This window comes from Phaethon lepturus, unplaced genomic scaffold (assembly GCF_000687285.1).
Source record: "Phaethon lepturus isolate BGI_N335 unplaced genomic scaffold, ASM68728v1 scaffold41512, whole genome shotgun sequence".
NCBI lineage: Eukaryota > Metazoa > Chordata > Aves > Phaethontiformes > Phaethontidae > Phaethon > Phaethon lepturus.
Window position 1 is genome coordinate 1800 of NW_010523369.1, and position 11139 is coordinate 12938.

Genomic DNA, 11139 nt, shown 5'->3' on the forward strand with positions numbered 1-11139 from the left:
TCCTTCAGCACTACGTTTACCTCCTTATTCCAAACTTTCCTTTTCTCTCCTCTGTATCTGAGTTGGAAACTTCTGTTCTCCATGCTGCCTGCCAGGACAATCACTGTGAACTCAGCAGATGCAGATTTCTTACTCTTAGTTGCAGGGAATGGGGGAAGTCCAATTTTATGCCTGTAGCTACAAGCTGGAGAGATGAACCTACTTAGTGGCTTGATGGGAAGGAAACACATAGTACAGTGTGCACTGGGTACAAGGAATTCTCACAAGGTGAATTATTAACTGTTTCTTTTGAACGTTTACAAATTGAAGTTTTTCAATTTTCTAACTTAGTAAACGCTGAGTGATTAAGTAGATTGCTTACGTTCAGAACTATTTCATAGCAATGTATTTTTTCTATAACTGCTTTTAGAAAGAATTTTGGCCATTTTGGTGTAAAGTGACAAAAAAATGGGACAGAGAGCATGAAACATTTCAGCCTAAGCAGTTAGCTGGGTCTTACTGTAAATACTGGATCTAGACTCTCTAATGGGCAGCATAGTGGCAAATGATGAAGGATTGCATGTAATAGAGGACACTGGTATTTGGGTATCTTGAGGCAAAGATGGCTCACTAACTGGCCAGTGTTTTTTCCTCTACAGCCAACAACCAAACTCTTCATTGATGGGAAGTTTGTTGAGTCCAAAACTACTGAATGGATTGATATCCACAACCCAGTAAGTGAAGTGGTCTCAGCTTATATATTAGCGAACGCTGTGCAACAAGAGTCTGTGCCTCTGGTCAAGCATTTGGCAGAAGGGGAAGGGACATACATTTCTTGAGAAAGGCTTAGACTTGGAACTTAAGATGGATTTAGCACTGTGTAATTGCTTCTCAATTTCCTTTTCACATGAAATGTCAGCCTTAGGAAAGTGATGACTTCCTTTATGTCCCCTCTGTAGTGAAACCCTGATCTCTGGAAAGGAAGCTTCAACACCGCTTACATTTTTTTTGCTCATAGAAGGGCTCTGTGATCAGTATGTCAAATTTCTGAATGATTTCTTTTACCTTGTATGTGAAATCAACTGGGTGTGATTTGATGCCAGCTGAATGTGAAGTCCTGATAGAGACTGATTTCACTCTCAGACCAAGGTAAAAATTCCTGACAGCAGAAGCTCCAATCCTTTCATTGTCAGCCACAATATTCAGAGATTGGATGCTATGCAGTGCAAAATAATCTTAGATTAGTAGCACTTGTACTTGTTTGAGTCCTCCACCAAAGACAAATGGAAAATGAGGTTGCACTCAGAATTCTGACCCTTCTTAACCCCCTAGTAAGCATTTCCATAGCAATTTCTAAACATTTTCTTTGTAAAGCCCTATTTTGATTTGCTTTGTAGAAGTGATCTGAAACATTGGTAAGGTTTTAGCATGTGTCACTAATGAACTGTAAGTTTTGCAAACTTCTTAATATATGGAGGGTTATTGACGACATGATTAGTTTAACTTTAGTATAGAATTCTTTAGCCTAATAACTGTGTGATTATGTTTAATGGCCTATTCTCATAGTCCTTAGGCTGTATTTGCCTCACTGCTAACATTGTAACTATGTGTAAACGGTTAATCATGAATAGAGCAGGCCTCATGAAAATTAAAACAAAGAATAATTACGAGCAAGGACTGAGAGATTAAAGAGAACAAAGAAGATATCTTAACCTTGAGCATAGAGACAGACTGGCAGGAGTGCTTAAACAAGGATGATGAGAAGGAACTGCTTGGCTGGACAACAGAAGGGGCAAACATCCAAGGAGAAGAAATTATCCTCAAGAGACCCGTGACCTTAAAAGGGAAAAAGGAGTAGGGGGCTAACTCCCCAAAGGGACCACCGACAACCACCCGAGACCCCCGCGCATGCGTAGTGTACTTTTGCAATGCCAGCATTACGTAAATGTAGTAGATAAGCAAGGAGGCAGTGATTTCTTGGAAAACATGTGAATATTCATGTCTTTAAGGTATATATAAAGGGTGAACTTCTGTTTCAGTGTACGTATGTTAGGAGGAGATATCCCCCATGCGTCCAGCACTGCAATAAAAATGTCTGCTTAGTAACACTTTGATGTTATTGAGTTTAAATTTCTTTGACTTTTTTGAATCAGATCAGAGCAGCAAGCCATGTCCACGAAGCTCATTTGGCTATGTGTTTAATTTTCTTTCTCTTGAGTAGTTTCTCTCTTAATGATGTATCTGATGTTTTTGTCACGTCAAAGCAGGATTAATTTTTAAGAGTGCATTAGAAGGAGGTTAAACTGGCAAAGATAAGCTTTTAAAGTTAAAATACTGTAGAAATAAGGTTGCCTGTAAAAATCTTACTTTGGCCTAGTGGTCTAGGTAAACTAAAATCAGTGCCAATTGCAGAGTCATGTACTGCTTTTTCCAAAGGAACCTTGCCTCATTTAATGTGCAAGAGGGACAGCAGATGAGCCAAGATGATGTAGAGGCAAAAGACCACAGTCCACAGAAAGCTTTGCCTTATACTCTCTAGAAGCTGCAAGATAGACAAGTCACTTCAACTCTAACTTGGAAATCAGCACTGCATTTGCAGCTTTCTGGGTGCCTAATTTGAGATGCTTAGAGTGCATGTTTTCGGAACTATTCCAGTTGTGTCCCAGGCCTTTTGTGTGCACCAGGGAAGGAGTCTCTTTTGTGCTCTCCCCTCAGAAGTACAGCTCCTTGTAGAACAAGGGTATTAGGTGTGAAAGGACCACTGAATGGTTGGCAGGAACAGCTGGAAAAAGTTGAGTTTTGATACAATTTGTTTTTTCCTTCAGGCCACAAATGAAGTGGTTGGCCGTGTACCAAAAGCCACAGCCAGTGAGATGGAGGCAGCCGTGGCTTCTTGCAAAAAGGCTTTTTGGAACTGGTCAGAAACATCTGTTTTGAGTCGCCAGCAAATCTTCCTGCGTTATCAACAACTCATCAAAGACAATCTGGTGAGACACCATGGCTGTGTGTGATGGCTGTTGCTGAATGCATTGCAGTTGACTCTATGAATTAAATTGTTCCCTGTTTACTGTGTTCTTGATGAGGCATTGTTGCTGTGATTGAGGAGCCAACTGAGACACTGTCATTGAGAGGTGTAGCAAAGCTCTATCCAAGCAAACGGGGACAGAGAGGCAGTGCTTCTTAGGGTATATTATCCTGCATTTGTTCCTTTACCAAAAGACCACGAGAGGAACTTTCAGCCTTGGTGGGGAATGTGCCAGTTGACAAAGCCAAGTGGGACAAGAATGTTACTATGACTTTGGATTCCTCAGATTGCTTTTCCTGCATGTCTGTGGTGCAACACATGAAAGCTGTGGAATATAAGCCAGCCCACGGTTGATTTTTCTAAAATGTCACCTGTGTGCCTTATTGGCTTCTTATCTACAAGGAGCAAATCAATCAGTGTAGGCTTTCCCAGGTTCTACTCAGTCTTCATTGTGATGTTCAACTGGTAAACTCCCCTATCTCTGCACCCTGTTTCAGCAGCAGGCACTTTTCTAACATTCATAAACTTCATCTTTTCCATTTGCAGAAAGAAATTTCAAAACTCATCACCTTTGAGCAAGGGAAGACCCTGGCTGATGCTGAGGGAGATGTGTTCCGAGGCCTCCGTAAGCTGCTGGCTCCTCCTGTTAAAAAAGGGGCTTTGAGAACCTATAGGAAGGGAGAAGAGTAAACTCCCAACTAATTGGTCTGGGAGTCTGTACATGTAGCTCCCTTCACAGCCTCCTTCTGAAAGAAAATGGGCAATTGTAACTCTAACCTGAAAAGTTCCCTTAGATTGAGTTACCCTAAATCACTTCCAAGTTGTTAGATCCTTCCTTTTCCTAGGAGTGACCACAAATTGCTGTAAAGGGATAAGAACTTCTTGTTTGTGCTCAGATGTCTAAGGTTGAGTCCCAGGTGGTACACTAATATTCTACCTATGATTCTTTTACTGGGGCTGTTCTGTCTGTGCTCCTATCACGATGACATAAAATGCACTCAAGAGAATCCATTCACAATGAGCTCACAGTGCTTGGCAGAGCAAAAGTACTTTCTGGAGCACAGTGAGTTTTAAGTTGTGGGGAAAAAAAGCTGGAAGAAAGACTTAGATCAAGGTGGTGAGAAGGTCAAGTGGTGAGAAGGGAATTTGGGGACTGATTGTTAACAGATCATCCAGTGGCATATTGCCCTTTTTGCTGCAGAGGTGGTTGAACATGCTTGCAGTGTGACATCCCTCATACTGGGAGAGACCATGCCCTCCATCACTAAAGACATGGACACTTACACCTACCGTCTGCCTCTTGGTGTGTGTGCTGGAATTGCACCATTCAATTTCCCAGCCATGATTCCTCTTTGGATGTTCCCCATGGCTATGGTTTGTGGAAACACCTTCTTGATGAAACCATCTGAGCGTGTACCAGGAGCACTCATGTTCCTTGCCAAGCTGTTTCAGGATGCTGGTGCCCCTGATGGGACCCTGAATATTATCCATGGACAGCATGAAGGTAATAGTAGCCCTTGGGAGATGGCTGGAGTGCGTTAAGTGTTGTGGTGTATGTTCAGTGGAGGTACTAAAGAAGCTGCAGAGTCTGATACTACTGCTCTTAGATAGGTTTGGACAGACTTTTCAGCCCCCTTGATGGAGGGGAGGTGACTGAGAGATTCTCTGCCTTCTTGCACCAAATCTTGCAGGACATATGATGGACAACATTTTGGGGGCTGGGGTCAGTGTTCCCAAGGCATGTAAGTGCTCAAATTCTATTTTGCAACCTAAGCTCCACCTGAAATAAGTAGATAAATCATCTTGATTTCACAAGGAAGCCTGAACAAGAATTAAATGCCTCACTGAATGAGGAGTGGATGCCAGTATTTATTTTAGCTCCTAATGTGATGTTTTCCACAGCACACAAGTACCTTGAAAACACAAGGATACAGATAGACAACAGTAACTTCGCTTCAGCATCGCTCGGGCACCTTGGGAGATGCCCAGAGCATGAAGAGATGGCAGAGAGCCAGGTGTGTGAGCACAGGGGCAGGAGTACACATGCTGAGAAATTAGTGGAGAGGTACATGGACAGAGACAGTAGGGGAACTCAAATGTAGGAAACACAGAGGCGGGAATTTTGATAAGAAGAAGGATGCATAGATGTATCACTGTGGGGATGGGGACAGAGGGAAGCATTTGTGCATCACAGTATATAATGTATTATTTCCTATTTGAAGCTGTGAATTTCATTTGTGACCATCCGGATATCAGAGCAATCAGCTTTGTGGGATCTAATCAGGCTGGCGAGTACATCTATGAGAGAGGATCCCGGAATGGCAAGAGAGTCCAGGCCAACATGGTAATGCCTCTGAATGGAGCACACTTCAGCGCACAGACTGCCTCTGTCACCTGTGAATGTTAAGAGAGACCATGCCACTCAGCAGCAGAAGCTGACTTTGCTACTGATAGTTAAGTGATGAGGCTTCCTTTCTTGCCAGCCTCTTGGTAGCAGAGTCATAGCTACTATATGAAGATATTGCCAGAGAACTAGAGAAGTGGGCTGGGGTGGTTAATAATGGGAGACTGTGTATGTGTTATATTTCAGGGAGCCAAGAACCACGGTGTGGTGATGCCTGATGCCAATAAAGAGAACACCTTGAACCAGCTGGTTGGAGCTGCTTTTGGAGCAGCTGGCCAACGCTGCATGGCCCTGTCTACAGCAATTCTAGTGGGAGAAGCTCAGAAATGGCTGCCAGAGCTTGTGGACAGAGCCAAAAATCTTCGTGTAAATGCAGGTACAGACTGTGATAATTTCTTACAAGGTACTTCACTTCTGTACAACTGTAGCTTTTTAGGTCAGTGCCATATGGCGTGTGCCTTGGAGCTATCGGCACCATATGTTTGATGTGTAGGGGTAGGAGCTCGCAGGTTGTCTGGATTGGGAAACACAGGCCTACACTTGGAGTTAGGAATATATAGGAAGGCTTGTCAGTGTGACTGTGATGCAAGGTTTACAGAATCGGTCTTGTTTTAACTGGAGCTTTGAGGTTATGCCTTATGCTTAACTCAAACCTACCATTTATATAGCAACATCACTTAAGAGATCCTTCTGATTTTGTAGTAAGCATGCACTAAAAAGGAAAAATGGAAACAAGTACTTTGGAAAAACTAGACTGTTATTAATTCTAGGAGAATTATCTTTTGTTTATGTTCAATAAAGTCCTGCAAAGGGGAAAAGTTCTTTCCTGAGAAGAATCTGTTGTTGAATTTTGGTATTCCAATGACCTAAAGTTATGCTTAATCTTAAGTGTTGATTATGAGAGTTGCAGACTATTACTCCTGTTCATTAATGTCTCAAATCTTTGTTCTGTGTCTCAGAAATATCAGGATTTTCAGATTTTTCCTGCCAGTGTAGTTATCTCCATGATAAGAGGAAGCTGTCAGGGTTAAAAACTTGGGGCCTCTGCCTCTTCACAGGAGACCAGCCTGGAGCAGATCTAGGGCCTCTAATCAGTCCCCAAGCTAAGGAACGGGTTTGCCATCTGATTGAGAAAGGAGTAAAAGAAGGTGCCAGCCTTCTTCTGGATGGACGTAATATCAAAGTGAAGGGTTATGAAAATGGCAATTTTGTTGGACCAACGATCCTTGCCAATGTCAAGGTAAGATGACCAAAACCAGCGCTTGATGCTCTATATTGCAGGGTCAGTTGGAAAACGGGTTACCCAAATCAGTCAGTAATTAATAATCACCAAGTAGAAAGCTTGTAAATAGCTCAGCTTTCCCTTGCACAGTTCCCATGAAGTGCTCATGGTAATGCTGTTGTGGAGGTGATGAAAGAATTTGCCATAGTGCAACATACTCTGAATGAGGTTAATGATCTTAACTTGAACAGAATGCAGCCAATTAAAAGAAGATGCGGGCAGTTTATATGGTGTTAAACTACATGTCCATCGGACACAGTGTACTATCTGTAGTAACGGCCAGCAGCAGATGCCCAAGGAACAGTATGATGAACAGCCAAACCTGCAATTTTCCTTCCTCCTTTATAAATTCCTGCAGTTTGGAATTTAAGGACTTGCAGAAAGAAAAGCTATTTTTATATATTTGTGGAAATCTTCATGAGAATAATATAGGATAAGGTACAAAATCTCTTTATTGTTGAATATGTTCAAAACTTTGTTGAGTCAGCCTCTCAATATAATGCATGGTGTGGAACAGATGAACACTACTATGGGGAAATATTCTTTACCAGGTACACATCCATGAGAGTTTTCATACCTAAATTACTTCTTTTATGTTTAATGCAATTAGCTGGTATGATTTCCTTAATTTTTAAGTATTCAATTCTTTGTGGGCCTTTTGGTGAGTGATTCTATGATAGCAAACTGATCTTAATAATTCTACTATTGTACTTTGTGTTCTTGGGATTTTATTGATTTAATGCTCTTACATAATTCAGGCTTTGAATCTATCTCAGAATTTTCGTGCCTTATTTTCATTAAACATCTTAAAATACTTCACTTTCCTCTGAGGTGTCATAAACAATTAGGTATTCAAAAGTAAAAGTTTCACAGAGATTTTGTGATTCTTAGTTTTCTTATTATTCACAATTTTTTCAGTTGTGAATAATATGGTAAGCCACGTAAAACTTACAACTTATCAAATGAATGTTTTGCAGTTTGCTGTATTAGCTATTAGTGATTAAAGTACTCTCCAACTAGCGTTCTTGTATTTGTCAGACATAATTATCAGACGTAAAACCTGGACACTGCGTTGGAAAGGATAGCAGGTTGTAGTCACTTTGTCAACAAGAACTGAAGTAAACCAAATTAATCCCGGTCTTAATCAGCCCTGGTCAGAGTAGACCTGTAAGTGAGGTTAGTTAGGCAGCCAGTAAAAGCAGAAAGCACTCAGGGGGTGAAAAGTGTAACCCTCTTTAGTGGACTAGGTAGATGGCAGGGCATGGGAAATAGTGAGAAGGAAAGGAGGACTGAAGGATGGCCTGTGGCAATGCAGTATGATGGGTGATCCTAGAAATATCCTGAGCATTAGTAGCACATGTTTATTATATCCTATTTCCTAGGATATTTGTATTATATCCTATATACAAGCTGCTTTTTCTGCTGTTTGTCTTGGCAGCCAAACATGACTTGCTACAAGGAAGAAATCTTTGGGCCCGTCTTAGTGGTTTTGGAAGCAGACACTTTGGATGATGCCATTGAGATGGTGAACAATAACCCCTATGGAAACGGAACTGCAATCTTCACCACCAATGGAGCCACAGCTCGGAAATATTCTCACTTAGTAGATGTGGGTCAGGTATGTTTAAGCTAGAATTGTTGCTATTAGTACTCACCATTTACAGTGGGTAGCCATCCAGCTGTAGTGACTAATCACTGACTATTCAGCCAACAGTACCCAGCCTCAGATTGAAGGAAACAAAATACAGTAAGTTTTGGAAAGTGCTCTGCAATCTGCTACTTGTTGTGATTAATACAGCACCTTTCCTTTGGTTTAGGTGGGTGTCAACGTTCCGATCCCAGTACCTCTGCCCATGTTCTCTTTCACTGGCTCTCGTGCTTCTTTCCGAGGAGACACCAATTTCTATGGAAAGCAGGTAACTTACTGAATCAGAGTACTCTATTGGGTTGAACTGTGATAAATCACTTTGTAAATGGTAATGGGGAGATGGTCGCCAGACCTCATTAGTAAGGAGACTTTGAATCCATCTCAACAAGGAAACTGAAGCCCAGCCAGTGATCACAGACACCATAATGCATGTTACAATAGCTGATCCCTTTTTTTTTCCCCCCTTTAATACAAAAAAGCAAGTCATTTTATTAGGACACTTGAGAAGGAAAGGAGAACTAAGTAGCAAGCTTTCTCACAGAACCAGAATTTTTGGGGAACTGGTAAAAGGAACAAGCTGACAGGAATTGTTACCACAGAGGAAAACTCAACCTTTTGTAGATATGGCAAAAACTGCTTGATACACCACTGGTGCAGACATAAAGAATTTGTAAGGCCAAACGTCTGATCCATGTGTGTCCCCTTTCTTCCAGGGAGTGCAATTCTACACACAGCTGAAAACAATCATTTCTCAATGGAAAGAGGAAGATGCCACCGTTACCAAGCCTGCTGTGGTTATGCCAACTATGGGAAACTAAATCAGCCTCTACAGATGTGTTCCTGGTGCCGTTGTCCTTCTGTGTTGCACTTTCCAGCTTTGTCCTGACTATCATGTCCTTGGGAATGAATAGAAAGCTCTGTTTTCTAAGGGCCTGTTTCTGTGCAGATCAGACGGGCTCACTTAATGCCCAGTCTGAGTTTTCTGTTGCTGTCAGTGTTTTTTGGCTAGCTGAACTCAATTTTTTTTCCTATAACCTATCACAGAGGAAACAACCTTATCTAATTGAAAGGGAAGACAGTGAGATTGGCCTTAATTTGTGTTTCTTTCCAGACCCCCTGAACTTGAACATTACTCTGGTTTCCACTTCAGTATCTTTAGCCTTAGTGACTCACTCCTGGCTACATCTTGTAGCAGTTTTCTTTACCTCTTTATCTTACATGTTAAGATTTTCAGTTTGCTTTACTCAAAGTTAAATACTCATTTTGAGTAACATAACTGGGACACCTTGGGTGTCTCATAGAAGTGACTTTACATACAACGAAGACAGCAAGTTTGGGAGTTGAAAATGTCAGTCTTTCACCTGTTGAGCAGTTTCCAGTTTCTACTTGGGAAATAGCTTTCTAAGGATTTTTCAGGAAAGCGTATTTGACTGCTTGTCTGAGGATGAAAGAAACTCCTGTATGGTACAGTGGCCTTCACCATGCCTCTGACAGCTTGAAAACTTCTCTTCCTGTTGTGCATGTGGCTTGCATTCTCCAGCTTGCTGTCAATTCCATTACAGCTGAAAGCTGTTTGGTGCCTTCTTACTGTGCTAACAGATACGTGCCTACAGGTGCTATAACATAATGAAACTGTGGAAGCCGAAACGTAAGCATGTATATGTATCTTTGTGTCGCAGCACCGTGTGGGTCTGGGTGGAAGGAAGAGTAAGTAGGTGGGTCAGTAGGAAGAAAACATGTTTTTAATCACAAAGCAGCCAGGCCTGTTCTGTTGGTTTCTTTTCCTGACTATAGCTGTATTTCTTGTGTCGATTGATTGACTCCTTGTCACATTTGCTCTAGTCACATTCTCTAGGGACTGCAGGTCCCATTACTAGAGAATTATAAGACTTGGTATACCTTGTTTTTAAGAATCTGTGCATTTGGAGCTGGAGAGCCTGTATTTTTTATTCCTGGTTCCTAGAAGATGATGCAGCCGTGAGGAATCTGCAGGGATCATTCAAGCACCCATGGAAAATAATATTATTCTAATGATTGTAACCATTACTTGTTCTAATTAAACAAACTGAATGTGAACACTTTGTATCCTGCCTTCTGGTAAAGATGCCTTGTAACTGACAGTTATGTATTCATGCAATTGCTGTGGATTCACTAATGTTTGTATCTTATTTTTTTCCTCTGCTATACCCTAGAGGGAAATTCTCATCCTTGCAATTTTATTACAAATTAAAAATATGCTAATAAATTTCTGCAGAATATGACTGTTCCTTGGTAGGACATTATACAGGCACGATGTTGACTTTATTCCCCTCTTTGCAGAGGCTGGTCTGTGACTTCTGTAACCCATGTATACATCTTCCTTTTACAGTATTTCAAGGACCTCTGTACCAATTTCCTCATAGAGTATTTCAAGGACTGTCTTGTTTCTGTTTCCACACAAACATCATTTGATCACAAAAACTCTTAAGCTTCATGTAAATGACTTTATTGCAAACTGAAAATGTAACTTCATCAAATTATAGCAAGAGATAATACACAAGAGTTCTAACCACTAATCCAAATCCTAGTGCTGTGTACAGGGTCATCCAAGCTCCTGGCTTGGGAAAGCATAAAATCTTTATTTTAAGAAGGAGAAAAAAAACTATATTTCGGATGGATTTCAAACGTGTAGTCAGAGCAGCAGGGTAGCAGACAGGGGATTTAGAATTTGCAGCTTTGCTCACAAGGTAACTTCCAACATGAAAAGTACTGATGAGTCAGTAATGGCGGTGGCTGTTGTTCATGCAAAGTGTACAGCTGCC

General features: G+C 41.3%; 1 protein-coding gene across 1 annotated transcript; it reads left to right on the forward strand.

Annotated features, from left to right (window-relative positions):
- The first annotated feature begins 213 nt into the window (after positions 1–213).
- Positions 214–9256, forward strand: ALDH6A1 (aldehyde dehydrogenase 6 family, member A1). The gene is made up of 11 exons (XM_010282105.1): positions 214–267; positions 639–713; positions 2805–2966; positions 3551–3629; positions 4206–4508; positions 5227–5348; positions 5595–5784; positions 6467–6648; positions 8129–8308; positions 8508–8606; positions 9052–9256. The coding sequence occupies exons 1-11, from the start codon at positions 214–216 to the stop codon at positions 9154–9156; spliced, it is 1551 nt and encodes a 516-aa protein (XP_010280407.1). The 3' UTR covers positions 9157–9256.
- Positions 9257–11139: the final 1883 nt, after the last annotated feature.

Excerpts from the sequence above, each read along its gene's own strand:
- ALDH6A1 (XM_010282105.1), top strand. The coding sequence starts at position 214 with ATGGGAAGGAAACACATAGTACAGTGTGCACTGGGTACAAGGAATTCT. Across the intron at positions 3,630-4,205 it reads AGATGTGTTCCGAGGCCTCC|AGGTGGTTGAACATGCTTGC; the intron begins GTAAGCTGCTGG and ends TTTTTGCTGCAG. Across the intron at positions 8,607-9,051 it reads CCAATTTCTATGGAAAGCAG|GGAGTGCAATTCTACACACA; the intron begins GTAACTTACTGA and ends CCTTTCTTCCAG.